Raw genomic sequence first — 26,687 nt, forward strand, 5'->3', positions numbered from 1 at the left:
AAGGTTTAATTAAATTTCAATGCTGATCTAAACTCCAGCCTTGTGAGGCGTTTCCATTATTTAAACTCTTGATACTTGACCTTGGTTACTACATGCTGGAAGGTGCCACATAAATTGATTTAATCAATAATCAATGTCGTACACTGTCACAGTGAATCAAGTTGTTTAAACAACTTCTTGCCCAAGCAAACAGTTATATTTTAAAAACAATTGGCATAAGGAAAGTTAGAAACTTGGACAGTTTCCATTTGAATAATTAGCTTTTCTGTGAGTAAATGTATGACAATCTGTTGCTTGTTGCTCTGTGTATCTGTCCTATCCTTTTCCCTCCTTCTATCCCCTAACATCGACTGGAACAGCAGCTTGCTTGCGTGAAATTGTTGGGTTTTTCTCTGTAAAAGTACCTTGAAATGAGTGTTGTATTTGGTGCTATAGAATTAATATTGAATTGAATTAACACCAAGTGTTTGTATTTTTTTAATGCAGTGTGAAAAGGTTATTGGTTTCTATGGAATTTTTACACTTTGACAGGAGCGATCCGTATTGGATCCCTCGGTGACTTGGTTTTAGTCCTCATGCCATAATGTTTATTTCCAGCCAAAGATACAAGGACTATAGTCTCTATACAGCATACATCAGTGTAATCTTTAATAATGAATCATTTAGAATCTTTGTGGGGTACAATAATGAGATTGGTCTCCAGTTTGTCTGAATTGATTTGAATCACAGTGAAAGGCATGAAAAGCCACCATCCATCAATAAACATTTTATGTTCCAGCCCAAACAATCTGAAGCTCACAGAGTTTGGAACACAAGAAACACACAGAGAATAATCTGGATTTGAGAACTGTAAGACAAAATGTAAAATCTGCAAAAAGACATGAAGATTAGAGATTAAAACTGAAGTGAGTCTGTTTTTTATATTTTCATAGGACTTAAAAAATAAAGGCCCATTGTATAGCATACACAATTACAAACAAAAATTAAATTCTAATTAGAGTCTTATATGATGCCAAATTTGTATTTATTGGACACATTTTTACACAAGAGGGGAAACTGCTTTGTATGTTAATGAAGTGACATACGTCTGAAGTTGCCCGGTCCAATATGGCGGGGTCGTTGACTGACAGACAGGAAGTGTGTCCGTCAGTGAATCACCTCCGATTTGCGCAGCACCAAATTTGGTCCGTGCAGTTAGTTGAGGCGTCTCGTTTTGGATCATGGCTGTCTTTTGCTGTCTGCTGTGGACGAAGAGCTGAAACTCCGCCGATCATGAGTGGGCCTACGTGGGGCCTCTCCGAGGACCTGGACCGACAGATTGTTCAGGTGGGGGCGCTGGCAGACATATCCGGGGGGTGTTAGCGGTGTCACGGAGCGGAGCACCACGGAGAAGCCGCAACCTCCGCTAACATTAACGCTAGTCTGCTCCGGTGTGGCTTCACCCAGATTTAAGTCAACTTTACAGCCATGTAGTCTTTAAATACACAGACCCACTGTTTTATTCAAACGTGTTTTGGAGTTTACAGGTTTTTCAAATATTTTCCACACACTGATCTCCGTGCACTACTATAAATATTACTGCATGTGAGGATGACTGGACATGTAGTACTTTGGCTAGTGGTTAAAAGCCCCGATGGCAGGAATCTCAGTTTAATTTAAGTATTTCAATAATGTTGAATCTTAATGGCTCACAGATCAGTTTTGTGTACTGAAATACGTTTCTCAGCATTACAGGTGAACTCTCCTTAAATTAAATAGTGGGGTTTTAGCATTTATTTCTCCTAAATATTACTTGTACCAAGGAGGAGTGTCTTCTTAGAAAATACAGTAAACATATAATACAGAAATCATATTCAGTACATCATGTACAGTCAGAAAACAGGCATTGATTGCAGTTTTACTGCAGTTGCCGAAAAAAGGACAGCTTTTCATTTTCTCTCATTTAAAATCAATTTCTGTGATGTCATTCTTCAAGCTAGCATTTTTAGTATCTAAGTATTTTGGTTTTTCTATTAATACAACATCTATATATGTAGTGTGCTAGATACTAGATCTCCAAACCATCCATCCACCTTATACGCTGCTTCACCTAACTTAAGATCACTTAAGTCTTGGAGCCGATCCCAAGTTCACCTTCACACCTAAAGGACGTTTTTCAGTCACAAATGAATCTCATAATCTCGAAGCATCAGACATTGACATGTCTCACATTTGTCCCTCCCTCAGGCTGCATGCGACGACGACATCGTGTGCTCCACGGCGGTGGGCATGTCCGACCTGTCCGACGAGATCCTGCTGTGCATCCTCCGCCACGTTCCAGTGTGCGACCTGCTGCTCAATGTGGTCAATGTCTGCCACAAGTTGCACGTCCTGTGCCACGACAAAACCTTGCTCACCAACGTCAGCCTGTCTGAGGAATATCAGGTAAAAGCACCTGAAGAGAACTAAATGAGAAAATAAAAGAAAATGATAAACATTTAATTGTTTTCCCCCCCTTTACAGGCCGACGATCAGTTGGCTCGGTCTGTGTTGAGGCACCTTCGCAATCACGTGCAGTCTCTCAGCCTGAACGGGTGCTACTGGCTGTCGTCCTCCACCATGGAGCAGCTCACGCGCTGCAGAGGAGTGACGCACCTCGACGTCACCGGGTGTCGCCTCTCTTCCCTCCGTCTGTCCCGTCTGCTCTCCTCCCTCTCTTCGCTCACGTCGCTTGCTTTCGACGTGACGCCGAGCTTCAACTCCGCCCAGCTCAGCTCAGAGGCGGTGGACGCGCTGAGCCGCCTGTCGGAGCTCCGGCAGACTCTGCTCACGCCCAGCTACGGCGTGGTACCGTGCTGCGCCCAACTCCGCAAGTAGGACTCTCTGGGATTACTGAGATTGGATGACAAATCCGGAATCCTTAAAAAAAAAGAAGAAAAAAAAGAAATGGAGCATGTCTCCAGGTTGGGGACGCCTGGAATCAAGCATTATTTTCCTGACACTGTGTGTGTGTGTTGTGTGTGTGTGTGTGTGTGTGTGTGTGTGTGTGTGTGTGTGTGTGTGTGTGTGTGTGTGTGTGTGTGTGTGTGTGTGTGTGTGTGTGTGTGTGTGTGTGTGTGTGTGTGTGTGTGTGTGTGTGTGTGTGTGTGTGTGTGTGTGTGTGTTGTTGTTGTGCCCCAGGCTGATGCTGCAGTTTGACATCCCAGATGTGACCAGAGAGGGTGTCGGAGTTTCCTGTCAGTTGATGGTTGGTCAGAGCAGCGTGCCGCATTACCAGCAGCTGGAGGAGTTCACTGCCAGGCTGGCTCCAGGAGAGGTGAGGCGTTCTGTGTGTGCAGGTGCATCACAAACAAATACACTACCATTAAAAACTCACGAAACACTGCATTAATTTGACATTCCACATTTTTTTTTTTTTAATGAATGGGTGTGTTTCATTGGGTGAGCTGTGGTTTTATATGACATGTATTCAGAATGACAAATGATGTAGGAATGGCGAGAAACAGAATTATAATTATCCATTATTACATAATGGCTCAAATGCCTTATTACACTGTTATGGGCTTTATTACATTGAAAAAGGCCAGAATGATCAAAAATAATGTTTGCAACAGGGTGGAAAAACTGCATTTCTGTTCAAATACAACAACGGTGTCAAAGACCAGTTAGATTGTGATCATACTTGTTAATATAGGCTTTTTTTTTTTTTTTTTCGTTTTTCCATGTGAGAATATTCAATCTGTTGATTTTCGTCATCATTTAGTTTCTCATGTTTTACAGTTACTCTACTAGAATCCACACGGTAAAAATGAAAATATTTAGGAGTCAGTTTTAGTTGTTGATGTTCACCTCTGCTACGTTGTCAAAACCCTTCTGAAGCAAATTCCGTCACTACACTCATAGAAACACGTGTTTCCAGCATTTAGATTTTGAGGAACATCCACGGGTTTGTTGACATCTCAGTGTTACAGAAACTCCTGAAGCAAGATCCCGTTTCTACACTCGATCTCGATTCGCACTGGAAAAACGATCAGTTTTCACAACATTTCAGACGTTTCATTGTCTTGGCTTGAAAACTCTTTTCTCTTTTTGGGCTGAATCGGTCAAATGTTGATATTTTCATATTGAGCTGCTGTGCTTTGACCTCCCGGAGAGCCTTGCTGTAGGTTTCTGAAGATTACGTCAGAGTTTAATGGCTACAAATTCCAGTTTGTTTGAAAACATATTTGCTTTGGAGTGATTGATTTAGGAAACTGCGGTTTGGAAATGAGTGGTGATGGTCTTGTTTTGGTGTGTTGGTTATTTCTCTGTGCAGGAGTGATATACCTTTTATACTAAGTATATGTAAGATTTGTTTTCTGGTAGAGGAACTTTAAGTAGGTCACGTTCATCTGCATTACAAGGTGGAAAGAAAATAACATGATTGAAATGAAGGAAAGAAAGAAATGATCTGTTTCTGCTCCGATGTTCTCAGGTGAACCAGACCTTGCTCCTCCTCTACCTGGCAGTGTTCAGCGTTAATGTTCCAAAGCGTCTTCGGGTTTTCCTCGTGTCGATCCCCGGTCCAAACCCCGCCCACTGGCCCGCCGCCCCGGCGCTGGCCCAGAGCTTGAGCCAGCGGGGGGACCTGGTGGCCCTGCAGCTGCCTCGCTCCTGGCTGGATCCCCTGTCACTGAAGCGAGCCCTGGAGGGGAACAGCCCCAACCACCTGAGCTTCAGCCGCTGCCCCACGCTGTGGCCGCAGGCGTTCCAGTCGCTGCTGGGTGGGGGAGTCCGAGACGCCGCGCAGCTGACCAGCCTGAACCTCAGCGGGATCAACCACGTCCCGTACGCCGAGTGCCGGAGTGTGGATGACCAGCTGGTGGCGGCGACCATGAGCCAGCTGGCGGACGGCTGCTCCAACATCAAGCACTTGAACCTGATGCACAGACATTATCACCACGAAAGCTCCGCCTCGCTGGACGGGAAGAACCATCTGTGCGCCGGCTTGGCCAAACTCAGACACCTGCGCTCTCTCACCCTGCCGGCCTGCGCCGTGTCGGACGGCACAAACGCGCACATCTCGCCGCACAGCACGCCGCACAGCACGCCGCACAGCACGCCGCACAGCACGCCGCCCTCGCCGTTGTTCCAGGGGTTGAAGAAAGTTCCACGCGTGGGACTCCAGAATTACAAGCCCGATTCCGAGTCCTCTCAGTCGGGCAGCACCACCTCCGGGCTGGCGCTGCTCTTCGCCGGCTGCCCGTCTCTACAGACCTTTGAGCTCATCGGGCCGGGTTTTGCCTCTGCGCTGCCGCGGCTGGAGCCGTGCACGCGCGCCAGCGTCGAGCCGCGCGGTATGTGCGCCTGGGCTCGGGGAGTCGGAGACGCGCACTTGGCGGCGCTGGAGGCTCTGCCGCAGCTGCGTCGTCTCACCCTGGCAGGACTTCCTGGGGTCCTCCGGGGGACGGGACTGGTGCAGCTCGCCAGGCACTGCAGGGACATCCGAGTGTTGTCCCTCGCTCATTTGGGCTCTTTGAAAACGATGAACTACACCGCGGCCTTGCTGGACACGCTGAAGCAGTGCACGCAGCTGCAGGAACTCAGGTCAGAGGAGTCCGTGGTGAAACCTTCATTTACAACACGTTAGTCCAAGTTATAATAATCCTCAGCAGCTCCAGTGGTGCAAAAAAACTAAAACAACACCAGTTTTGTCAAATCTATTTTAGTTTTTTATGGTGAAACCTACATGTCTAGTCCAACACTCACTGTTTTTTGGGTTGTTTTTTTTAACACACTTTATTGTTTTAATGCACACAGAGAATACGACCCACAAAAACAAAGCCCCCCACCCAAACCCATCAGACGGCAAGTTATCCATTTAAACAAGAAGAAATGCAAAATATAGTCCAATTCACCAGAACAGTAACGATAACAAAATAACCAATAATAATAAAAATAGTAGTGCTAATACAATATTTCTAAAGATGGAGATTAATTTAAAAAAAAAAAAAAAAACGACTAAAAACTAGATTGAGTGAGAAAAATATGAACTGTTGTAGATTCTCTCTCCAATCACAAGTAAAGAACGACCAGTCATCAAAAGGTCGTTAAACTCTGTATTGGAATTTCAGAGTTATAGGAGGAGATTTTATTCCATTTGGAAAACTGTCTGCCCCTCAATAGCAGATTTCTCATCTCTGCAGGTCTATAATTTAGGAAAGGTGTCCAAACTGTTAAAAATAATTGATCTTTACCCTTTGCCACAGCTTGTAACCTTTCATAAGGGAGGATATTCAAGATCTCGCACTCACTGTTTTGATCATTCCGGGTTTGAGTTTTGTTTTATTCTAATAATGCGACCATAGCTGGCATTTTTAGACAATGATTGTGTCACTTTGCTAAAAATTATAATAAGGGTTATGGGATGGCTAATCAGATTACAAGTTGTAGATGCCCTTGTTTTTGTTTTTTTCCCCAGTCGTCTCCTTATAAATACCTCCTTCTCGAGGAGTGGCAGAAAACTGACAAAACATGCAAAAAAAAAAAGGTCCAGTCGTAGATGCCATCGACAGTTGTTATTGTCTTTAAAATCTGGTGTCTCATGTTTAAATGTGTGTGTTTTTATTATTATTTGTGTTGCTCAGGTTAGAGCAGCCCTACCTGAACGCCAACGCGGCGTTCTTCGAGGCTCTGTCCTGCTGCTCCCGTCTGCAGCGGCTCTGCCTCATCTCGCGGAGCGGCACCTTTGACCCGGTTGCGGCCGAGACCTTCATGGAGCGATGTCGCCATGTCATCATGTGCCACATGTTCACGGGCGGGACCTTGTTAGCCTGCCGCACTCTGCAGAAAGTTCTGCTTGACAGGTCAGTGAGTGTGTGAGGCGAGCGGGCTACATCAGCTCCCATCTTGTCAGTCTGAGTGATACCAGCTGGCCTCTGCTTTTTGTTTTTTCGCGGCAGGTTTTCCGCCGAGCGCTCGGCCCTCAGTGTGGTCGTCTATCCGTTGCAACATGAAGACTTGCCCTCGGTCATCAGAGACATCCCGCTGACACTTCTAGACCGGGTGACTTTGTTCCAGAGTCACGTGGCTCAGCCGCCACATCTGTCCCCGTTGTGATGGCGATGGGAGATCCCCTGTGTGATTGGTGCAATAATGTCCTTTATTTTCTGTAGGAAATAGAATTTACGAAGAGACTGACTGTTGCACACACTGGCGTCTGTTACATCCATTCTGTGTCAGGCTGCTGTACAACACATCAACCTTGATTGTTTCAATTTACGTGACACTAGAATGACGGCCATCAGAGGGATGCTCCGCTCTCTCAGGCTGACTGAGTTGTTGTTAATGGCTCCATGGTGCAAATCATTTCTGTTATGACATCACTCCGGTTCTTATAAACAAGTGCCAATTATATCATCTATGGGTTTGTACTAAAAGTTTGTACCTGAGATTGTACATCAATAAAGGTTTTAATAAACTAAACATTTTAATCTGCTTGACTTGTGTTTTTCTGCTGAAACTGTTGGTTTTTAATTTGTTACTACAAACATTGATTTTTGATCTATTGTTACTCTTGCCCTTTAACTGTATAAAATAAGCCATGATGTTAGAAGTTTCATATTGTATGAACTGTACGGGGCATTTTTCCACCACCAAAGGAACTCCTGCTAGGAAATTCTCTTCATGTAGATTTTTACAGTCTTAAAAATACATGGTTAATTCTTGTGTCTATCAAAGTACTACTTTGATATAGTACAGAGTGCATTTATTGAGACAATTCAAAATGTTTTAGAAAACATGCTTCAGTGCACAATTGGTAACACTGAACAGTGTTGATTCAACTTTTCCCCTCCTACATGAATAATAAACTAAAAAGCAGCATTAATAAAAGACATTGACATTTTTGACTGATATTTTGTGACTACTGCCTCTGATTCTAAATCAAAATCATCTGATCTTATAAAATATAATACATTTTTGGATAATGTATTTTTGATAAGCAAAATTATCTGTATGTCCTTAAGCCATTGTAGATTGTTAGAAGTGAATTTACTTGGTCCACATTGAAGCAGATCAATGTAACACTATTGCTTATTAATAATTATAATCATAATAATTTCATTTGTAATCTCACTTTACGTTGAACTATAATAATAAAAACACGTTAGAAATGCAAGCATTTCATAACCACTGTATCTGGTGTACACACCTTTGAAATAGTAACAATACTTTTTGAAAGTATAGAAAGTTTAAAGAAAGTGTTTTAGGGTGTGGTTTTGTGTCGCTTTGCCGGTTTTATATATAGCTTTGTGTAGTTTTATGTATTTTTGCATTGTTTTATGTGTAGTTTCCTGTGGCATGTTTTTCTCCACAAAAACTACAATTCCCACGAACAGGCGTAATTATTCACTACCGATACTATCGAACTCTTAGAAACGTCTATATTCCAGTCGTTGCATCTCGCAGTGGCCCAGTTATAAAAAAAAAAGATAAGCTTTTTAAAAATATATATATTTTTTACATGAAGTAAAAATCATATTGATCTGTGAGGACTTAAAAGTGATTAAATTGGGTGTGTAGGTCTCTTCACAGGCTCTTTTGGAACTTATTTCTGTAGCATCTTCTTACAGAGAATCGGGACGCCGTGAGAACTACAACCACCACGAAATAAGGAGTCTTTAGATTCTTAATTTTGTCGTGTTAATAACGTAAAAGTCTGTTTACGTTAGGTTGCGTTCAGGAACTGTGTGGTCCGTCGTAAAAACTCCGCCGCAGGAACCAAAAACTCTCAAAACGTAGGTTCCGCCTAACACTTTCAAACACTTTCAAAATAAAGTCCTTTTAACTTATTAATACACGCATGACATTTCAAACAAAATTAACACATTTCATTAATCATATCAAACATAGAATAGAAGGTTTTTACAACAGTTACAGGGTGTATTCCGATCGTGGCGTGGTATCGATTAGTCAGGTCTGCGAGTCTGTCATTGAACCAGCGTGGTAAAATCCAACATGTCAGCGGCCGCAGTCTCTCTGTTCACAGCCACTGAACTCTTTTAGTTTGTGGTCGCCTTCGACCTGTCTGGAGAACTAATTACGAGCGGTTCAAACATGTTGACGACTTTCGCCTGCTCGTGCGTGCGAAACGGGAGGATATTGGTGGCCCCCGTCGCCAGATTGTCCCTGAGAAGACTCACGCTGACAGGGACCCAGGATTTTTCACAACACCTGACGTGCAGGTCCGTGTCCTCGTCGGCATCCTCCCGGGGGGCCGCGCCGTCCGATGACCCTCCTGACTGGGAAAGCTTCGGCTCGCTGTCCGCTGATCTGTCCTCCAGGAGGTCGTTCAAGAAAACCAGCCCGGACCTCCGAGACCTGCCACACCTGGACGGAGACCCCCGGGAGGAGGATGAGCCCCGTCAAGCTGAGAGGAGGCCGAGGAGGAGAAACACACCGTACTGGTACTTCTTACAGTGCAAGAAGCTGATCCGAGAAAACAAGGTTGGTACCAAAGAGCTGGTTGTCCCCCTGGCCTGTCCGCCTGTCCCCCTGGCCTTCATGTGGGGGTCCTCTGGAGTTGATTTGTTTGGTTTCTGTCTGTTTAAAAAAATATAAAAGCACCTAGAAATGACTGTGCTGTATGTGCTGCTATATAACTAAAGTTGAATTAAATTGTTGACTTGTTTTGTGTCCCCTTCGCAGCTGCAGGAGGCCCTGGACATGTTCAGCAGAGACATGCTGCAGGGGGAGCGGCTGCAGCCGGAGGAGTTCAACTACACCGTCCTGATGGGAGGCTGCGGCCGGGCCGGGCAGCTCCAGAAGGCCTTCAAACTCTACAATGATGTACCGTCATTTCTAATAACGTACATTAACAAAGACAAGGTCACATCACAGTTGAAACCTGAACGATCAGAGATGCCAGTCGTACCCAGTGTCGCGGGACACTGCTCAGGTGTTACGTTTAATAGTCACTGCCTGCATTCGTCTTCATCACGTTGCTGTAATGTCTCAATTGATCTATGATTTTAAATTTTTCCCGAAAGAAGCACATTTCATGAATGAGAAGAAGCGGTAAAGGGGTCACATCAGCCAGCTTTTCAACACTTTCACATGAGTCTCATTGTATTCAAAGTTTATTGCGCTAAATCCAGCTTTTCCTTGATTCCTCAAAATATTTCCCCCACCGTCTCCCGTTTGCCGTTGCAGCTTGCCGACATATTCTCTTTCTAATAGTGTTTTCGTGTTCCCTCCAGTTGAAGAAGCGAGGTCTGGAGGCCTCCGACGCCACCTACACGGCGCTCTTCAACGCCTGTGCGGAGTCGCCCTCCAAACCCGCCGGCCTCCAGCAGGCTCTGAAGCTGGAGCAGGAACTGCGTCGCAAAAACTATCCGCTCAGCACCGTCACGTACCACGCGCTCCTCAAGGCTCACGCCATGACCAACCACCTGCAGGCCTGCCTCCACACGCTCAGGGTACGCAGCGGTTCTAAGTGGGCGGGGCCGTTTGTGTCGTGTCGGGTCTAATCGTGGGGCGTGCTTGTAGGAAATGCTGCAGAGCGGACACGTGGTCACCCAGGAGACCTTCCACTACCTGCTGATGGGCTGCTTGAAGGAGAAGAAGACGGGATTCAGACTGGCCTTGCAGGTAGATTGTATAATGTCAAAGCTACAATCGCATTAGTCATTTGTTGTTGTTTTTTTTAAATAAATTTTCTAACACTGAGGAACATTTGAGGTCATTAATTCTTCAAATAGTTTCAGTACATGAACACATCAGCCTGAAGGTTCCTGTACTTGTGAGGTGCAGCTAGATGATATTAGGATGAGATGATTTTATTGTCAAGCAGTGACAGACGTTTTTCTTTAACCAGGCCCCAGACAATAAAATACAACACATATTTAAAACACACTTAAGCCACATATACAGACATAAAGGAAATGTTAAACGAGAACGAGAAACAGTAGCCAAGAAAAAAAAAAATTGTATTTATATAATAAATTGTTTGAAATTGTTTTACATTTTTTTTTAAATAAAATCCATCCTAACAAATACATATTTTTGATGTACAATTTAAAATCAAATCCTTTTGTTGGACCAGTTTCTATATTTGTTTGGTGAGCGTGTCTCATAAGTGGAAAAACTCAACAAATATACTTTTTCAGTTTAAAATTCAAGTAAATTCTACTGAATACTAACTTCTACCGAAGCTCCTGCTGACCATACGTTTGTTTTTATAAGTGACTGATATTTGTTTTGAAGTTGGGTTTAGGAGCATCTTTGTCATTAACATTGTTGTTGGACTTCCTCCTGAACGTGTGACGGGGCTTCCAGGTGTGGCGCCAGATGCTGCGTTCAGGGATTATTCCAGACTCGCACAACTACGACTTGCTCTTGCGAACAGCGCGGGACTGTGGGCTCGGCGATCCCGCCTTGGCCTCCAGCGTTCTGCTGACGACAGACTGTCCGAGTCGGGGCCGGGGCCGCAGAAGGGAAGCGCCGGCCTCCAAAGCCCTGCTGGACATCGATCTGCTGGAGAAGCAGCTGTTCTTGCAGCCCGACCCGCACAGCGGGAGTCAGCAGGACACCAGACACGACTCCACTGATTTGATCCCAGTCAGTACGGCAGGGAGCGTCCCTCCGTCTGTTTACGTAGCCGAGTCCACAGCCCCTAACCTGCTGGATGTTTTCGAGGGGAAAAGAAGTGCCGTGGTCTCCCTGGGGACCGTGGCCGATGCGTCGAGTAGACTCGCCCTCATCGGGGGAGCCCAAGGTTTGCTAGACAAGATGGCGACAAACGGAGTCAACCCGGGCCTCCGAACTCTGACCCTGCTGGCCGACGTGGCGGAGCCGGGCGCCCAGTCTCTGCAGGGGTTGTTGAAAGTTGCCAAGCAGCATCGGGTGAAGCTCGACGTTGGGTTTTTTAACTCGGCCATTCGCAGGGCGGCCCGAGCAAACGACCACGAGGCGGCGCAGGTCTGTAGCGTTATTTCATAATGAGTGGTGAATTTATTACATATTTGCACCATTATTACATAATGTGGCGCTACAAGGTCATCTCAGTTCTATTACAATTCACCCATGCTGGTTGGTTGAAGGTTTCGAGTCTTTTTATTGTAGCAAATGAACTTGTAGGTACGTCTGTCCACATGTGGATGTTTTGATGTGACTCAGATGAGCCTCTTCACATTTTAAAATATCCATTTTTTTCCCCTCCTAGTCTGTGCTGAGTGTGATGCGCCAGCGCAACGTGGGCGTGGATGTGCAAACGTTTGGCTGCCTTGCATTGGCCTGTGAGCGGCAGAAGGACGGCCTTCAGCTCCTGAACGACATGAAGGTGAAAAATGACAATAAAACACAGGATTGAAGTTCATTTTAAGACTTGCATCGTTACAGTATGAACTTAAATGACAAATTACATTTGAATTCTGCCACAGCTGCTTTGTATAATTGAAACATTTCTCTATTGTACAAAGCAAATTCCACAGAAGTTGTAAAATGTAAATGAAAAACCCCCAAAATGGTTTAAAGCCCGAGTTCTTCTTAAAATGGGCTCCAGCCCAAACTGCAGTGTTTCTGCAGCTTGTTGGATGAAAATAAACAAAGCACCAACATGAGCCAGTTTAAAAAGCTTTTTAAATTAGTAAGTATAACAAAGAAGAGCAACAATTTCACCTCGGACAGCAATAATATATAATATGTATATAATGGTATACAATATATTATTACTTAAACATAGTAAAAGGTATATATTGTGACTGAGAATATTATTAATTTAAATATTACCACACTATATTTTGTATTTAAAATGTAACTGATGAAATTTTAATGGTTTATTATATTTGTAAATATTTTTATTATTATTATTAATATGTACATTCATGTATACGTGTGTATGTATGTATGTTTGATGTGCATGTATAAACTGTATATATGAAACTTGTGTATATTATATATTGAATGTGTATTCTAAATATTTTTATATTAGTTTAAAAACTTTTTTTTTCTGATTTGTTCTTCTGAACAAATCTGCCAAAATAACTTCTAAATTCAAATTTATACATAATTTTTTAAGACAAAATCAAAATAAGATAGTATTTTCTCAACTATCCTGAAAAATACTTCATCAATAATAATTGTATTTGGTAGAAGAGAAAGACAATAGAAGAATTTGGTCTCATCAGGTGTTTCTGCTTTTCCTCAGGAGGCGGGTCTAAGGCCGAATGTCCATGTGTTCTCTGCTCTGATTGGCGGAGCAGCTCGGAGACTGGATTACGTCTACCTGAAAACGATCCTCCAAACCATGAGAAACATGGAAGTGTGGCCCAACGAGGTCATCATCAGACAGCTGGAGTTTGCTGCACAGTATCCTCCCGACTACAACCAGGTCAGCCTGTGTGACGGCGCATGAGTCTGAACACTCAAGAAGTGAATAAAACACTTAACAAATTACTTAAAAAGAAAAAAACACCATAATTTCAGGCACAGGTGCCACAGTTGGCTTGCCAATTTGCATGTTGTTACCTTCGCCAGTGAAAGTTGTGTGGAGAAGGTTATGTTTTCTTCTGCGTGTGTTCATTCATTCATTCATTCATTCATTCGTATGTACTTATTTGACCAACTTTTTGCACACACTCTAATTGCATGCAATCTTCAGGGTTCATTTGTCATCATTCAAGCACCAGTCGATTAGATTTTGGGACGTTAACGTCTAACCGTTTCCGATTAAATCCCAAAAAACTGCGGGAAAAACATCGTCCCATACAAAACAGATAAGAGAGGCACCTCATTGAGGAGATCAAAAGAGATCGGTGTCTGTCGCCATGGAGACGCTCCCTGCTCGGTGTTTCACACAGTGATGTAGCTACCTAGTTGGCATCGATATGGGTTCCGCAAACAAATGTGGCGTTGGTGAAGGGATGTGCTCTACCGAGTGTAGCTCTAGTTTACAATGTGCTGTCCCGGAAAATCTCTGCTAAATTCCACGAACGCAAATTAGATGCACTTGCATCGACGTAACCGAGTTCCTTTGCCACCAAAGCTTTTGTAACAAACTTAAACCATGTGAAAGTGCGGCGAGAATTCAGTGGGATGTGATCATTTTAGTGGTGGAAGGACTTCCCTCCCCAATATTGCTGGATGCTCGGGACGAAGTATCTACTCATGTATGTCTATGATAGCTATCTGATGCGACCCCTCTCTTCTTCCCCGTCAATCCCAGTACAAGTCCAGAAACAACTACCTGGTCCAGATCGACGGTTTCCGTGGTTACTACCAGCAGTGGCTCAGACGGATGCCGGCCCAGAGTGCTGACGGGGAGAAGGTGGAGCCTCGACCTGAGAAAGACGCTGCGGAGACGAAGACAGAAGCTGTGGACGAGCTGACGGAGGGACGGAGGAACCAGAGAGCAGCAGCCAGGAGATTTTATTCCCGTAACCCGGACAAGAAGAGCAGCAGCGCACAGACGCTGTTCTGAAGACATTTTTTATTGCAATGTACATTGTAATAAAAATGAAAATTCAAGCTTATCAGGTGATTCACGAGACTTCGTATTTAACATTTTTATATACATTGATTTATTCTTTAACTTCAAACGTGAATAAAAGGATAATTCAAAGTTGTGTCATTAAATCTCGTCATCTCCGTGTCGTACACGGCGTGAGAGTCAGATGCACCAGCCAACAGACGAAAACTCAAACAAGGAAATAAATGCGCTTCCAATTATTTCGTGACATTTCACCAACAGGACGTTTTGGGAGTTGGTTAAGCCGGTGATTAGATTTTACAGTGATTAGATCCTCTTATATATCCATCATCTGCACTTTGTACAACTCGGCTGAACTTTCCTTTCTACAGAAACTGAGGTGCTCAGCAGAAGCAGCGGCTGTTCAGAGCTTGTGATCCTGTGTGTGTACCAGTTGTGGCTTTTTACACATACTATGATAATTCTGCATGTACAAATAAAATACCCCTCCGAGTGACAAATCCTTGGATAAGTCTCTTTAGAAGAATAACACTCAGAATTGCGTATTAAAAATTGATATTAGCCATGCTTAATTTGCAGGATGGTCGGACACATCTTGGATTAGAAAGGATAAAACATTAGAAACAAGCGTGAAAAAAATAAAGAGTTAAACTGATCACTAGAGAAGTTTTCAGAAGTACTTGTAATGTCTATTTCGATTAAAACATTACTTTCAACATGTCAGAAGAGCACTTAAAATTCTGTACTGCTACTGTTAAATCCAACTACTGAATTTCAAGTACAGCATTCAAGTGTTACTTTTTCAACTAATTCAATTGCATTTTCAATGGTGGTCCTTTAATGCAATTTCCCTTTATATCTATGTTCAAAAGACATGTGAGTTGTAGAAATGTAATATAATTCCAGTTTCACGAAAAGCAGGTTGATCACAAACTAAATGATGTTTTGAGTTTGGATGTCATCCTCAACAGCAATTTATCTGTATTTATTTATCTATTGGTTTATATGTATGTTTATATTTATGTATTTTACTAACTTTTCGCAAAAACTACTCACCCAAATTGCATTCAGGGATGATTTGTCATCATCCAAGGACAAATGGATTAGATTTTGGAATGTTAACGGCGAACCGTTTCTGAATAAATCCCCAAAAACTGAAAATTAAAAGGTGGTATAGAGCAAGTTGTGCGTATTTATAAATAAATAGTGCAACAACAGACTACTGTTGTGGATTATGATATTCATCAGATTTTGTATAAAGCAAATAGTAAAATATTACCAGGAAACATCCAAGAGAACTTTGAAAAAAGAGAAAGTCGGTATAATCTGAAAGGAACAGACATCTTTAAAAAACCCAGATTCAGAACCAAACTCATGGAACGAATCATTTCAGTGAAAGGAATTAATATGTGGAACGGACTTAAGAAAGAAATTAAAGAGTCAAAAAACATAATGGTTTTTAAGAAACAAATCAAAAATATGATACTCAACAAATATGAGAGTGCCACTTGATAGGAGAATCCAGATGAAAGTTGATATTTTGTGTTTTGAAAAAATGAAAACTATATAAAATGTACTCTGTGTAATGTAGATAATATATGTATAAATAATGTAAATGTGGAAACTGACGACAAAATTTGTATATTTGTATAAACTGTAGAGACTTAAAAGAAGTAGAAATATTCTATGCTTATGTAAGTTCTGATTGCAAATTGAATCATTTGTAAAACTGTAAAAGAAACAAAAGACTGAAAATGTATAAAGGGGTAGGAAACATAAGTTTTACTTCAACCTACTCCTTTTCGAATTGTATGTACAGTATATTACTTTCTTTTTATTTTTTATTTTCAATTTTTTTTAAATTGCATTGTACAAATTCGAAATAAAGACTACTACTACTACTACTACTACAACTACATCACCTGGTAAATAAATACCAGTAATAATAAAAATCTCATTATAAAAGTGAGTCACACATAAATACAACAAAGAATGTAGGTCAAAGGATAAATTATGTTTCAGCAGGTGCAGGAGACCAGGCAGTGATCAAGAACCGGTTGTTTGTTTTTTTAATGTTGAGACGGAGGTGCAGTTGCTGCTGAAAGTAACTGAAAAGGTACTTGTAATCCAACTTGGTTACTTTTAAAAACAAGTAATCAGTAAAGTATCTAAGTTACTTTTAAAGGAGTAACTAGCAATCAGTAATCGGATTGCTTGCTTAAAGTAAGTATTTATATGTATTAAGTACATATAATATGAATAGTATAATGAAGTATTTCCGTTCTATTCTTATTGTATATTTGCTGCTATTGTTCCTCCACTCCAGCTGGTGGCGCTATAAATCAGGAAGTATCACCGAATCTCCATAAACAAAGAAGAAGTGACGCAGTCGCGATCCCACAGGCGCGAAACTGAAAACATTAAAATTGTTTAAATCAAAAGTTTACGGTAAGAAAACTCTGACATGCTTCACGAGGAAGCGTTTTAACACAAATCACTGCTTTACGTGGCTACAGTTCAGTTAAAGGTCTTTTCTTTTCTTTTTTTTCCGTTTGGCTTTTTGCTTCGCTGCGAGCTTCCAGGGAGACTAACAATAACAAGTTCCTGAAAATAACACTAAAGTCCGATTATCTTTGGATTATACTGATAAGAAACAAATCCTCTCCGGAAAACTCAAGCTAACTCAAGTTGTATGTTAATAATCTGCCAGTTTGACTCGTAACGTCTGTTAAGTTTCTGTTTCTGTTTCGGTGCCAGAGATATTCGTGATGGACGGCGCAGAAATCATCATCATCCTCAGTGACGATGAGGAGGACCGGTGCGATGAAGACCTTTCCTGTCTCATAGTGGAGGAGAAGCACGAAGAGAAGCCTGGTAACAAGGGTTTTCTGTCTCGCGTGTGGATTACGTTGAATTTCATTGAAAGGTGCAAAAAAAAAAAAACCCAAACCGAAAGATGTGACGTTCAACTTATTTCATCCTCACAGCTTCATCAATATACATGTAGAATAAATAATATACTTATCAATATGTGTGAGCATATAATTGTCATATACTTGTGCAATGACTTAAAGCATTGCTTCCACTGGTAAAATAATGTCATAATAACCTTTTTAAATTTAAACTTTAAAGTTTCTCTATGATGCAGCGCAGAGTATACGTGATAAATGTTTCTACTTTCACAAAAACCAAACAATTGCAAGATAAAATAACTGCAATATCATCAGGAAGGCAAATTTTATTGAAACTTTCTGGTGTAAAATACAGTGAAATGTCCAAAACAAATAAATAAATAAAACTTCTCCTGTTGCTGTTAAATTATGGGTGTTCATACAAACTCACCTTATTAGTCTTTTTGCAATAAAGCAGCGATCTTTCATGCCAACACCACTGATATCTCTTTCTTTTTTATTTTTTTTATTTTAAAGCTCTATATTTTCTTTTGAAATTGTCATAATTTCTAATCTACTTAGTGGTTTGCTGGGCCCGATTGAAACCTCCTACGAGCCGGTTTGTGTGTTATTTTAGCTTCCATAGATTTGCAGTGTATTTACTTTACCTATGTTGGTCAATATTTATAAATATTCATTCAATGAATAATGGTTGGTTTATTATGGTTTATGTCCATATATTCAACTATATATTTTGCAGTGCAGTTAAAGGTTCTTATACGGTTATTGAGTTACTACTCCAAATCTTTGCACAACAGCTTAAATATGGTCAAACCGGTAGCGAATGTGGACTGGCCCGTTTCTGTTTTGACTTCATCAAGAACAAAGATGCTCTTTGACAGTTTCTTCTCGACCTGTTGGTTGTGATGTTTCCAGTTCACAATATATTACCGTAGAAATCCATCAATCTCGGTATTGATCATCCGGAGCTCCCTTCCCTCTCTCTCAGACTGTGTGTCGGCTCCAAGCAGCCCGGATGAAGACCTGGTGGTCACCTTCTGCCAACGTGCCGAGATCCTGCCTCACGCACGCTACGACTGTCCGGTGCATCCTTTCCTGTGAGTCAACCATTTATATTTACCAGCATCATCATACAAGTTCACATAAAGATTTAAAAAAAAAAAAAAACGTGGTTCTCTTCTGTTCTGCTCAGATGCACAGAGTGCGAGACGGATGCGCCAGTGGGGAATAACAAAGTCGTTTGTGATCAGTGCTTTTGCTACATCTGCGACAAGCTGGCAGCGTCTGTATGTATCGGTGTGATTGGTAAACATGATTAGAAATGCTGAGAGACGGCTCGCTGGGACTCAATTACCAAAAGGCACAAATGCATCACTTTTGAGGTTGGGGTGAATTAAATTTTCCCAATTGACTTAAAGTATTCTTCATTATTTATACAAAAATGAACCCAGTTGGAGTGGTGTGTACTGCAGCACACATGTTTAGTTATTCTCTGTACTTTACTTTCTCGACTGAATTTCAGTTGGAGCACTTTGTACTGCACACAGTCTCAAAACAAATTTTGTTGCTGTTGCTGTTTTTTCTTCTTGTTTTTTGAACATTTTTGCTGCATGCCTTCCCCCAATACTAATCCTAGGAAGATTAGACTTTTACACTCACACAAAAAAAGCAGATTTTAATACAAAGATTTTTATGCAAAACAAATATCACCAAAAAAATGACGTAACTGGGGAGTTTGAGATCAGACCGACTGAGACCGATGGCTGTTAGTTGTTACGTTAAAGGTCAGAGCTGAAAACATGAAACTGAGTCGAGGCTGCAAATAAACTGATCAGTTTAACGTTTTGAAAGCGTTTCTCTGCATTGATTTGGTTTGTAATTTAGTCTCCCGAAAATCTAAAATTTTAACTTTTGTCAGCTCAGAGCTGCCTTCCTGGCGGGTTACAGTCAGAGCCTCAGAAACAACCAATACCAGTTATGATCTGCAGCAAATCCACCTGATTCATTCCAAACATTTATATCCAGATCTTTTATTATTGACCCCAAAACGTATTTTTCCCCCCAGTGTTTTTATCAACTGTGCATCGGTCGTGTCGGTTACTTTGGTTATGAATCGCGTCCGACTGCTTGTCGTGTTGCTTTCAGTGTGAAATGTGGAGCCGCGGCGGCGTTTGTCACTGCAACAGCCACAAGAGGAGCAAATTCTGGAACGAGCTCCGAAACGGCACTCTGTTGGGAAGGTTGAAGAGCTTCAACCTCACTCTGGCAGAAGCCGACTCCCACCTCCGGCACGCAGGTCAGGAAGTCGGGTTCATGTCGAGGAAAACTTCCCATGGAATTATCGATTACGTGACTGATGTGGCGTCTCTTGCTCCCGCGTCCAGAGACCATGCTGCAGGGCTTCAGACGGGCGCTTTCCACTCTGTTCTCTGCATTCCTGAAGGGGAAGCCGATGCCGCAGTACAATCCACACCAGCACGCCGTCTATCACGAGTGAGCTTTTGTTTTACTCTCCAGTGATTCAGAAGACGCAGATTAAATCGCAGCCTTTAGACATGGAGCTATTCAAACTGTGGATAATGTTATGTCTTTTTCTCTGTTGTTGAGTGTTTAAAGCGAAAATCTCTTTAGCTGTGAGTCTGTTTGTGTGAAACACAGGATAACGGGTGGCTAAATTTAGAGCAAAACAAGATTCGAGCTCAGGAAAGCAACTATTCTGAATGTTCTAGTTGTTGTTTTTCTGCACTGATGACATGATCAGACACTCCTCTGTTTCAATAACATGCTTAAAGCAATAACCTGACAGTACAGATGTTTCAAAAGGAGACAATATGACCTGGTGTTTGTGGGCACAGAACCAATGAAATGACATCAATCACGATAATACAATTGAACTGTTCTGTTCTGACCATTAAAAACAACCTGCTGTTCTCTGACGCGTCGTCTCCGGCTGTAGTTATCGAGGCGTGTATGAGTTTGTGTCGTCCTTCCTGGACGAGGCGGATAAAGAGGAGAGCAGAGCTGCAGCCATCATGAATCTGGGGGCTGCTGAAGACTTTATTAAACATTTTTACCTCAACGGGTACTCCAACTTCATTTTTAAATTCAACATCAGATGCTTCCCGAAACTTTGTTTGTGTTTAATCTTTGTTTGTTTTGACAGGATGTTCTTCTTTCCGACCTTCATGGCAAATCCTAGTACGGCTAAATTAACGTTACTGCAGAGGTGAGTGTGCATACAGACTCCATTTATTGTGTCGCGTCTTTAACTAATTCTTTTTTTTTTTTTGTTTGTTTTCAGGGTAATCGCCAAAGTGCAAAGGCTGATGGTCACGGCTAATTTCACTTCGCTGTTCATCCACAAACTGCAGGAGTTTTATAAAGGATTGTCTTTCCCCTACTATTTGAAGAACATGAAGAACAGGTGTGTTTTTCATACTTTGTCCTGTTTTTGCTTGTGAAATATTTTTAATGTTTGTTGTAATAGTGTGTGTGTGTGTGTGTGTGTGTGTGTGTGTGTGTGTGTGTGTGTGTGTGTGTGTGTGTGTGTGTGTGTGTGTGTGTGTGTGTGTGTGTGTGTGTGTGTGTGTGTGTGTGTGTGTGTGTGTGTGTGTGTGTGTGTGTGTGTGTGTGTGTGTGTGTGTGTGTGTGTGCTCCAGCCTGTGTGTGCGTCCCTGGGACGACGTCCTGCTGGTGACGGTGCTGAAAGGACAGAATGTGTCGGGCGTCCGTAAAGACAAAGGAAAGAAGGACGTCCTGACAGAACAGATTAATGTGGTTCTACTTAGAACTGAAGCGCTGCAGCACCAGAACAGGTTCACAGATTATTTTATTGCCTCATGTCTGAATGGTGCTGTGAAAATAAATGAGCCTGTCAATAATCGGCTCGTACGACGCTGCTGAAACTCTCCTGCGTCGTGACTTCCTGCAGGTACAAAGACTTGTGTCGATATCTGCGAGTTGTCAAGACGGATGATCCCAAACGGTGAGTTTACACTCATCGGTGTCCTTCTAACTTAGACGGTCGTCTTCAGTTTCGACATTGACCTCGTGCCGTTTGGCTCTCGTAGCTTTCAGCAGCTTCAGGACCTCATCCCTTTCTTCATGTGCGCGGCGGGGGACTTTAGCATGGCTTTGAAGAGCATCCTACCTACCGGGAACTCCACCGCCATCAGCATCACGCCGCTCCTCTTCCTCATGTATCTGCGCATCTTTGAAACGGCGACGGTACCGAAGCTCATCGTCTGTCGGCTGTCGGAGCTTTGCAACCCCAACGCCACGTGGGAGGCAGTTAAAGGTCGGACAGCAATGCTTTGTCACTTCTAAACATTAGAAAGTTGCTGCTTCGTTTTTTTTTTTTTTTGGTCTATAAGAAGATAAACTCCCGTCTTTCTTGCAGAGGCTTCGCCATTAAAGCGCGTCGAGCTGGTGAAGTTTGCCATCCTGACTCAGAGACACTGCTTTGATGTCTACATCGATGTAAGTATTTGGAAATAAATGTGTTAATTAGACGTTTGTCCTCCAAATCATTCCTGAAGAGGTTTGTGCGCACCTCTTCAGAAGACCGGACTATCTTTAGGAAGAATGTTAATCATCACTGTGTTGTCCTGCAGGATTGAAACCGCATATGTCAGAAGGTAGTTCTCCATTTCGTGGCGCAAATGAAGGTCGACATGTTCTCTTTTCAGAGAAGCAGGATGCTGCACATATGAGAATACAGATAAACATCTTCTATTCAGCGTTATCAAAATCAGGATCAAAGTCGACTGGGGTCAATCCCACGCAGGTCCATCCTGGACAGTGTGGATGTGACACATTTACACCAATTTAAGGGCTCATGTTATGCAAAATTCTCTTTCTAAATGGTTTTCCAACAGTAACAATCATCCTCATACCTGGAATGACGCCCCAGAAGTGAAGACAGTCTGTCCTCTCTCTCCCTGGCTTGTTTCAGTTTTAAAAAGCGTGTTGCTCCAACCAGCCAATCAGAAATCAAACCCTATATAGTGTCATCAAGGGTTTAGCCAATCCCAATCAAGATAGGCCCTCCATTTGACTCCTCTCACAATTAGGCAGCTCTGCTCAGGCACATGGCACCACGAGAGGAAGTACTTCCTCCTCTTCCCAAGATGGGCATGTGTGGGCGGAGCCAGTCCAGCTCCCACAGACACAGCAGATTCTGAATGCAGCTCCTATGATCCGATATTCAAATGGTGGAAAATCAGGGAGAAGCTGGATTTGGGGCGATAAACTTTAAATACAAAGTTTTTGGACCAACAAGACCAAGTGAAAGTGTTGAAATGCTGGATAATAGGAGATCTTTAAAGTCACCATTCAACCTCAAATTCACATTTCTGATTCGTGGGTGGAAAACCTGGAGAAAACACGCACACATACAGACTGCATGAACACGCATAACCTGCTCCTGCTTCAAGTCATGAATCCAAACTCTTTGTTTCTGATGCTTCTCTGATTCAGTCTGAGTGTTGGACCAGTTTACTCACAATCGTCAACTCGCCGCCTGGTTCATCCGGCGCTCTGCTGCCTCCCAGCACGCAGTTTCTTCACGTATGTAGCTGTTGTTGTTTTATTACTTATTTTAGCAATTTTTTTATTTTAATCTCAGTTGATGTTGTTTTCCTCTCTTCACTTTGTGTCTCTGCTGACTGACCACTGAAGGACGCCCGGGAGATTGTGAGTTCAATACTTCTCAATAAGGATGGCAGCAGCTTTCAGATCCCACGGTACTTTCTGGAGGTCAGTCAAAATATACCAAATCACCCGTGTATAATACCGTTTACAGTACATCATTTTGTAAAGAAATTTTTCACCTTAATCAGGTTAGTTGCAGCTCATCTTTACAGTGCCGATATGACCACGACCACGGAAAACCTTCTCTGTGGGAAAGCGACCACATCCCTCTCTCACATCCTGTTTGTTTGGTGTGTTTCATCTTTGTGTCTGTTGGTGTTGCTGTGTTTGCAGATTTACCCGGATCAGGCCTTGTTGCTGTTGGTCACAGGAGCTTTGGCACGGAGGATCATCTCCTGCCTTCTGTATCCAGGCATACCTGTCATCAACACTTTCCAGGTAAACTCCCGCCTTTCCTCCGCTGATTTCACGGCACAAATCAGAATTTTCCACCGATGTTTCCATGACGGTAGAATAACATCCCGAACCGGCAACTCGAGCTGAAACATCAGTCCTTGGACCGACTCATTACATAAATGACACAAGTCTCCTGCCACAGAATTCATGTGAACACCAGAATGACCAACATGCTCCTCCTGTGGCCTGCTGGCCTGCTGGCCTTCCTCTGAGGCTGGAAACACTAAACATCCGGTAAACTTTCTGCTTTGCAGGAGAACCCGTGGGCTTCCAGGTGGCTGTACGACAACTTGTCCTCCAACACGGAGCGGTTTAACGCGTTTGCTCAGGCCATTACACAGGAGATGGATAACCCAACAGGTATGGACACGCCCCCCCCCCCCCCCCCCCCCCCCCCCCCCCCCCAAACGATTTTGGCGAGTGAAGGACAAAACCACAAAGCGTGTGATATCGTTCTTGCTGACACTTTGCATCTGTCACACAGTGGTGAGACTGGAGTAGTTTGTATTAGTTATTAGTGTAATTTTAAACTCCTCCTGCAAAAACAATTACTATTAATTTGTACCTGCTTTAGGAGGAAATCCAATAACCTTGAGAACATGCGAACCGCTACAGTAATCCTGAGTTACTTAAAGGGAAGGGCTTGTTACAAACTCTGTGAATAATAAAAAATCAAGTGGTTTATCCTGAAGAGCTCTTCAAATCATAGTCAAGTACAAGCATCATATTCTTTACTGTGAAATTATTGCTGCAGCCGTGTCGTCGTCGAGCACGGGCCTTGAGGCCGAACACGGCCGCATATCTTTGTTCCTCCGTCAGATCTGGAGACTTACCGTATTCTCCGCTCTGCTTCCTTCAGAACCCAGGGGGAGTGAGTGACGCGCGATCACTAACCTGCACCGAGCCAGTAGATTTGACGTGGCTGTTGGCGCCTCCTGCCGTTTGCCTCCGTCACACCTGGTGATTTTCCGCAGTGTGGTGCCGATTTTTAAACTCCCCGTCTCGTTTCCCCCTTCCCCGCAGGAAGCCCAGTGACGGGTAAAGTCAGCTCGTCTCAGGTCACGTCCTCGTCGCAGAGTCCACTGCAAGTCTCGCCGCTCTGAGCAGAAACGTCGTCTACAGAGAGAAGCTGTGAAGGAGACGCGTCACGAGCCAAAGAGGTCCTGCACACTGGCTCCGTTTATTAGTATTAATCACTTTGTTTATCGTGGATTATAAGATGGGAGTGACAAATTACAAAGACTCTTGATACTGAAATCATAAGTTGCTACGGCGTTTATCCACAGCTTGAATGATTTAAAACCTTTTAAATGTGTTTGGCCAAGTGTGGGGGGGAAACGGCTTTATAGGCACAAAACAATGGTTACACTTTTTTCTACTTTGAGAGATGGGATTTCATCATAAGTATTTTGGTATTTAAGAAAAATCACTTTGTTCAGGTCAAGTTGTCACGTAAAAGTAAAATGACTTGATGTGGTGATCAATATGCAAACGATCACATCAGAAGAGTACTGTACTTCATGATATCTGATTTCTTTTCACGTTGTCGGTATCGGCTGAATAAATTCTCCTGCTGCAATGACAGACCTGTGCTGTGTTCAGTTGGTAACAATAATCAACAAATCCATATACATATATATATATTTTTTTTATTACATTGGGTTTCAGTTCCCGCAGCAGCACCGATTTCAGACTGTAAAACGTAGATGTTTGATGTTAGTAAGACCTTCATGTCGTTTTATTTTTGTAGTGTGACCTGATCGAAGCTGGATGACCCAAACCGATCCCCCCCCCCTCAAAAAAAACTACTCTCGCTCCTGAAGTCATGACTGGCGTAGCCAACAATTTGTTTATTTCACGAGTAATGCAACACAACAGGCTCAAATCGGCAAAACAAAACATTGAAGATACAGCATCAGAAAGGAGGACGGGGAGGTTGCTTTGCTGTTTGTTTAAAAGTCTGGTTTAATGAATAACAGGCCATTGCTGTGTCACACTCCTCTGCTCGTCACACAGTAACAGGAAGACGTTTCCCGGGAGGCCGAGCAGCGTCGTAACCACACTCCACAAATGTTTGCTTTTGTTCACGGAGAAATTATCCAATGTAGAATTCATATATTCTAATGGGAGTTACCAGCAGCAAGAAATGTTCACTTGATTCCATCCTGATGGGGAACAAAACATGAGTACTTGTAGTATTCTCCCTATACTATCGATTTATCAAGTTTCACGAGCGAAACTGGAAAAAATGTTTTGAATAGGAATTTCTCGATGTGTTGTTCCTCCAGGTTGAGTAACACAAGGATGACTTGTGTCTATAACTTCCTGTGAATAAATTCAATTTGGGAATTTTTTTTTTTATTAATTTCAGATTCATTGCACATAAACTGATATATGTCAAGCCTTTAGCATAAACGTCAGAAATCAAACACATCATGAACTATTAGAACATCTCAGATCAAATGTTTGCAGGTATAACAATTACAATTTTGTTTTTTTTAAATGCTTCAGAATTTTTGATATTATACTTGTAAAACTACCGAAAGAAAAAGTGACTTTCCAATTATATATTTATATTTCTTTACATGCAGTGAGAACCGTAAGAGAAAAGTAACAGGTTGTTGATTTTTTTGTGTGATACAAACTTCACAAACTAACCAGTTCATCTTTGAGACAAATCAGCTCAGTGCATCTTGGTACAGAGAAATGAGACTTACAGTTAGAAATCGCTTTTTTTGTTGTTGTAGAAAACAGTAACGCTGCAACAGTGCTTCTTCCTCCCATTTCTAACTGGATATTTTTCTCATAAACACAAACTCAAAATTTCATATTTACAAAATAGTAACTATTGTTTTGTTTTTTTTTCCCTTTTGGGTTTGTTTCCACACACGTGCGAGTCGCCTTTCAATCAAACCTTTTCTTTTCTTCAAAATGCCTCCAGTAAAGTATCAATATGCAACCTGACTTCAACATCATTCTTATTCTTATTGCACATTTTGCTTATATCATCTGTTGCCAAAAAAAAAAAAAAAAACTTCTCCAAACTAGATGTGACTGTAAACTAAAATACACATTAAAAACAACAGAAACCTTCCATTTCAACTCAACATGAGCTGAATAGAAAAGTTAATGATCGACCGAAAGGTTCAGTTTTATTTGTGAATTCTAGCAGTTTTTCAAAGTGTGTGGTGAGACGCCACTCAGTGAGAAGTCTTTTCCAA

At 42.3% G+C, this 26,687-nt stretch overlaps 3 protein-coding genes across 4 annotated transcripts; all 3 read left to right on the forward strand.

The window, feature by feature from the left end:
* The first annotated feature begins 1,162 nt into the window (after nt 1-1,162).
* Nucleotides 1,163-7,872, forward strand: fbxl18 (F-box and leucine-rich repeat protein 18). Its single transcript, XM_080462913.1, has 7 exons — nt 1,163-1,326; nt 2,227-2,424; nt 2,503-2,852; nt 3,160-3,295; nt 4,454-5,565; nt 6,606-6,824; nt 6,921-7,872. The coding sequence occupies exons 1-7, from the start codon at nt 1,273-1,275 to the stop codon at nt 7,075-7,077; spliced, it is 2,226 nt and encodes a 741-aa protein (XP_080319039.1). The 5' UTR covers nt 1,163-1,272; the 3' UTR covers nt 7,078-7,872.
* A 1,057-nt stretch (nt 7,873-8,929) lies between these two features.
* ptcd1 (pentatricopeptide repeat domain 1) lies at nt 8,930-14,943 on the forward strand. Its single transcript, XM_080462907.1, has 8 exons — nt 8,930-9,465; nt 9,667-9,807; nt 10,218-10,436; nt 10,507-10,608; nt 11,296-11,937; nt 12,182-12,298; nt 13,166-13,348; nt 14,183-14,943. Exons 1-8 carry the CDS (start codon nt 9,076-9,078, stop codon nt 14,435-14,437), a joined length of 2,049 nt encoding a protein of 682 aa, XP_080319033.1. The 5' UTR covers nt 8,930-9,075; the 3' UTR covers nt 14,438-14,943.
* Nucleotides 14,944-16,803: 1,860 nt separating this feature from the next.
* Nucleotides 16,804-25,813, forward strand: LOC308109380 (uncharacterized protein). Of its 2 annotated transcripts, XM_080462909.1 has the most exons (18): nt 16,804-16,894; nt 17,204-17,320; nt 18,347-18,455; nt 18,551-18,644; nt 19,504-19,654; nt 19,743-19,851; nt 20,315-20,440; nt 20,522-20,584; nt 20,660-20,782; nt 21,018-21,173; nt 21,290-21,343; nt 21,429-21,655; nt 21,758-21,837; nt 22,837-22,926; nt 23,038-23,115; nt 23,344-23,448; nt 23,721-23,826; nt 24,490-25,813. In XM_080462909.1, exons 2-18 carry the CDS (start codon nt 17,215-17,217, stop codon nt 24,567-24,569), a joined length of 1,857 nt encoding a protein of 618 aa, XP_080319035.1. In that variant the 5' UTR covers nt 16,804-16,894; nt 17,204-17,214; the 3' UTR covers nt 24,570-25,813. The 2 variants fall into 2 exon arrangements, with proteins under 2 accessions (XP_080319035.1, XP_080319036.1); XM_080462910.1 differs by lacking the exon at nt 21,290-21,343 and having other exon boundaries at nt 21,486-21,655.
* Nucleotides 25,814-26,687: the final 874 nt, after the last annotated feature.

Source organism: Lipophrys pholis (genome assembly GCF_963383615.2).
Source record: "Lipophrys pholis genome assembly, chromosome: 5".
Taxonomy (NCBI): domain Eukaryota; kingdom Metazoa; phylum Chordata; class Actinopteri; order Blenniiformes; family Blenniidae; genus Lipophrys; species Lipophrys pholis.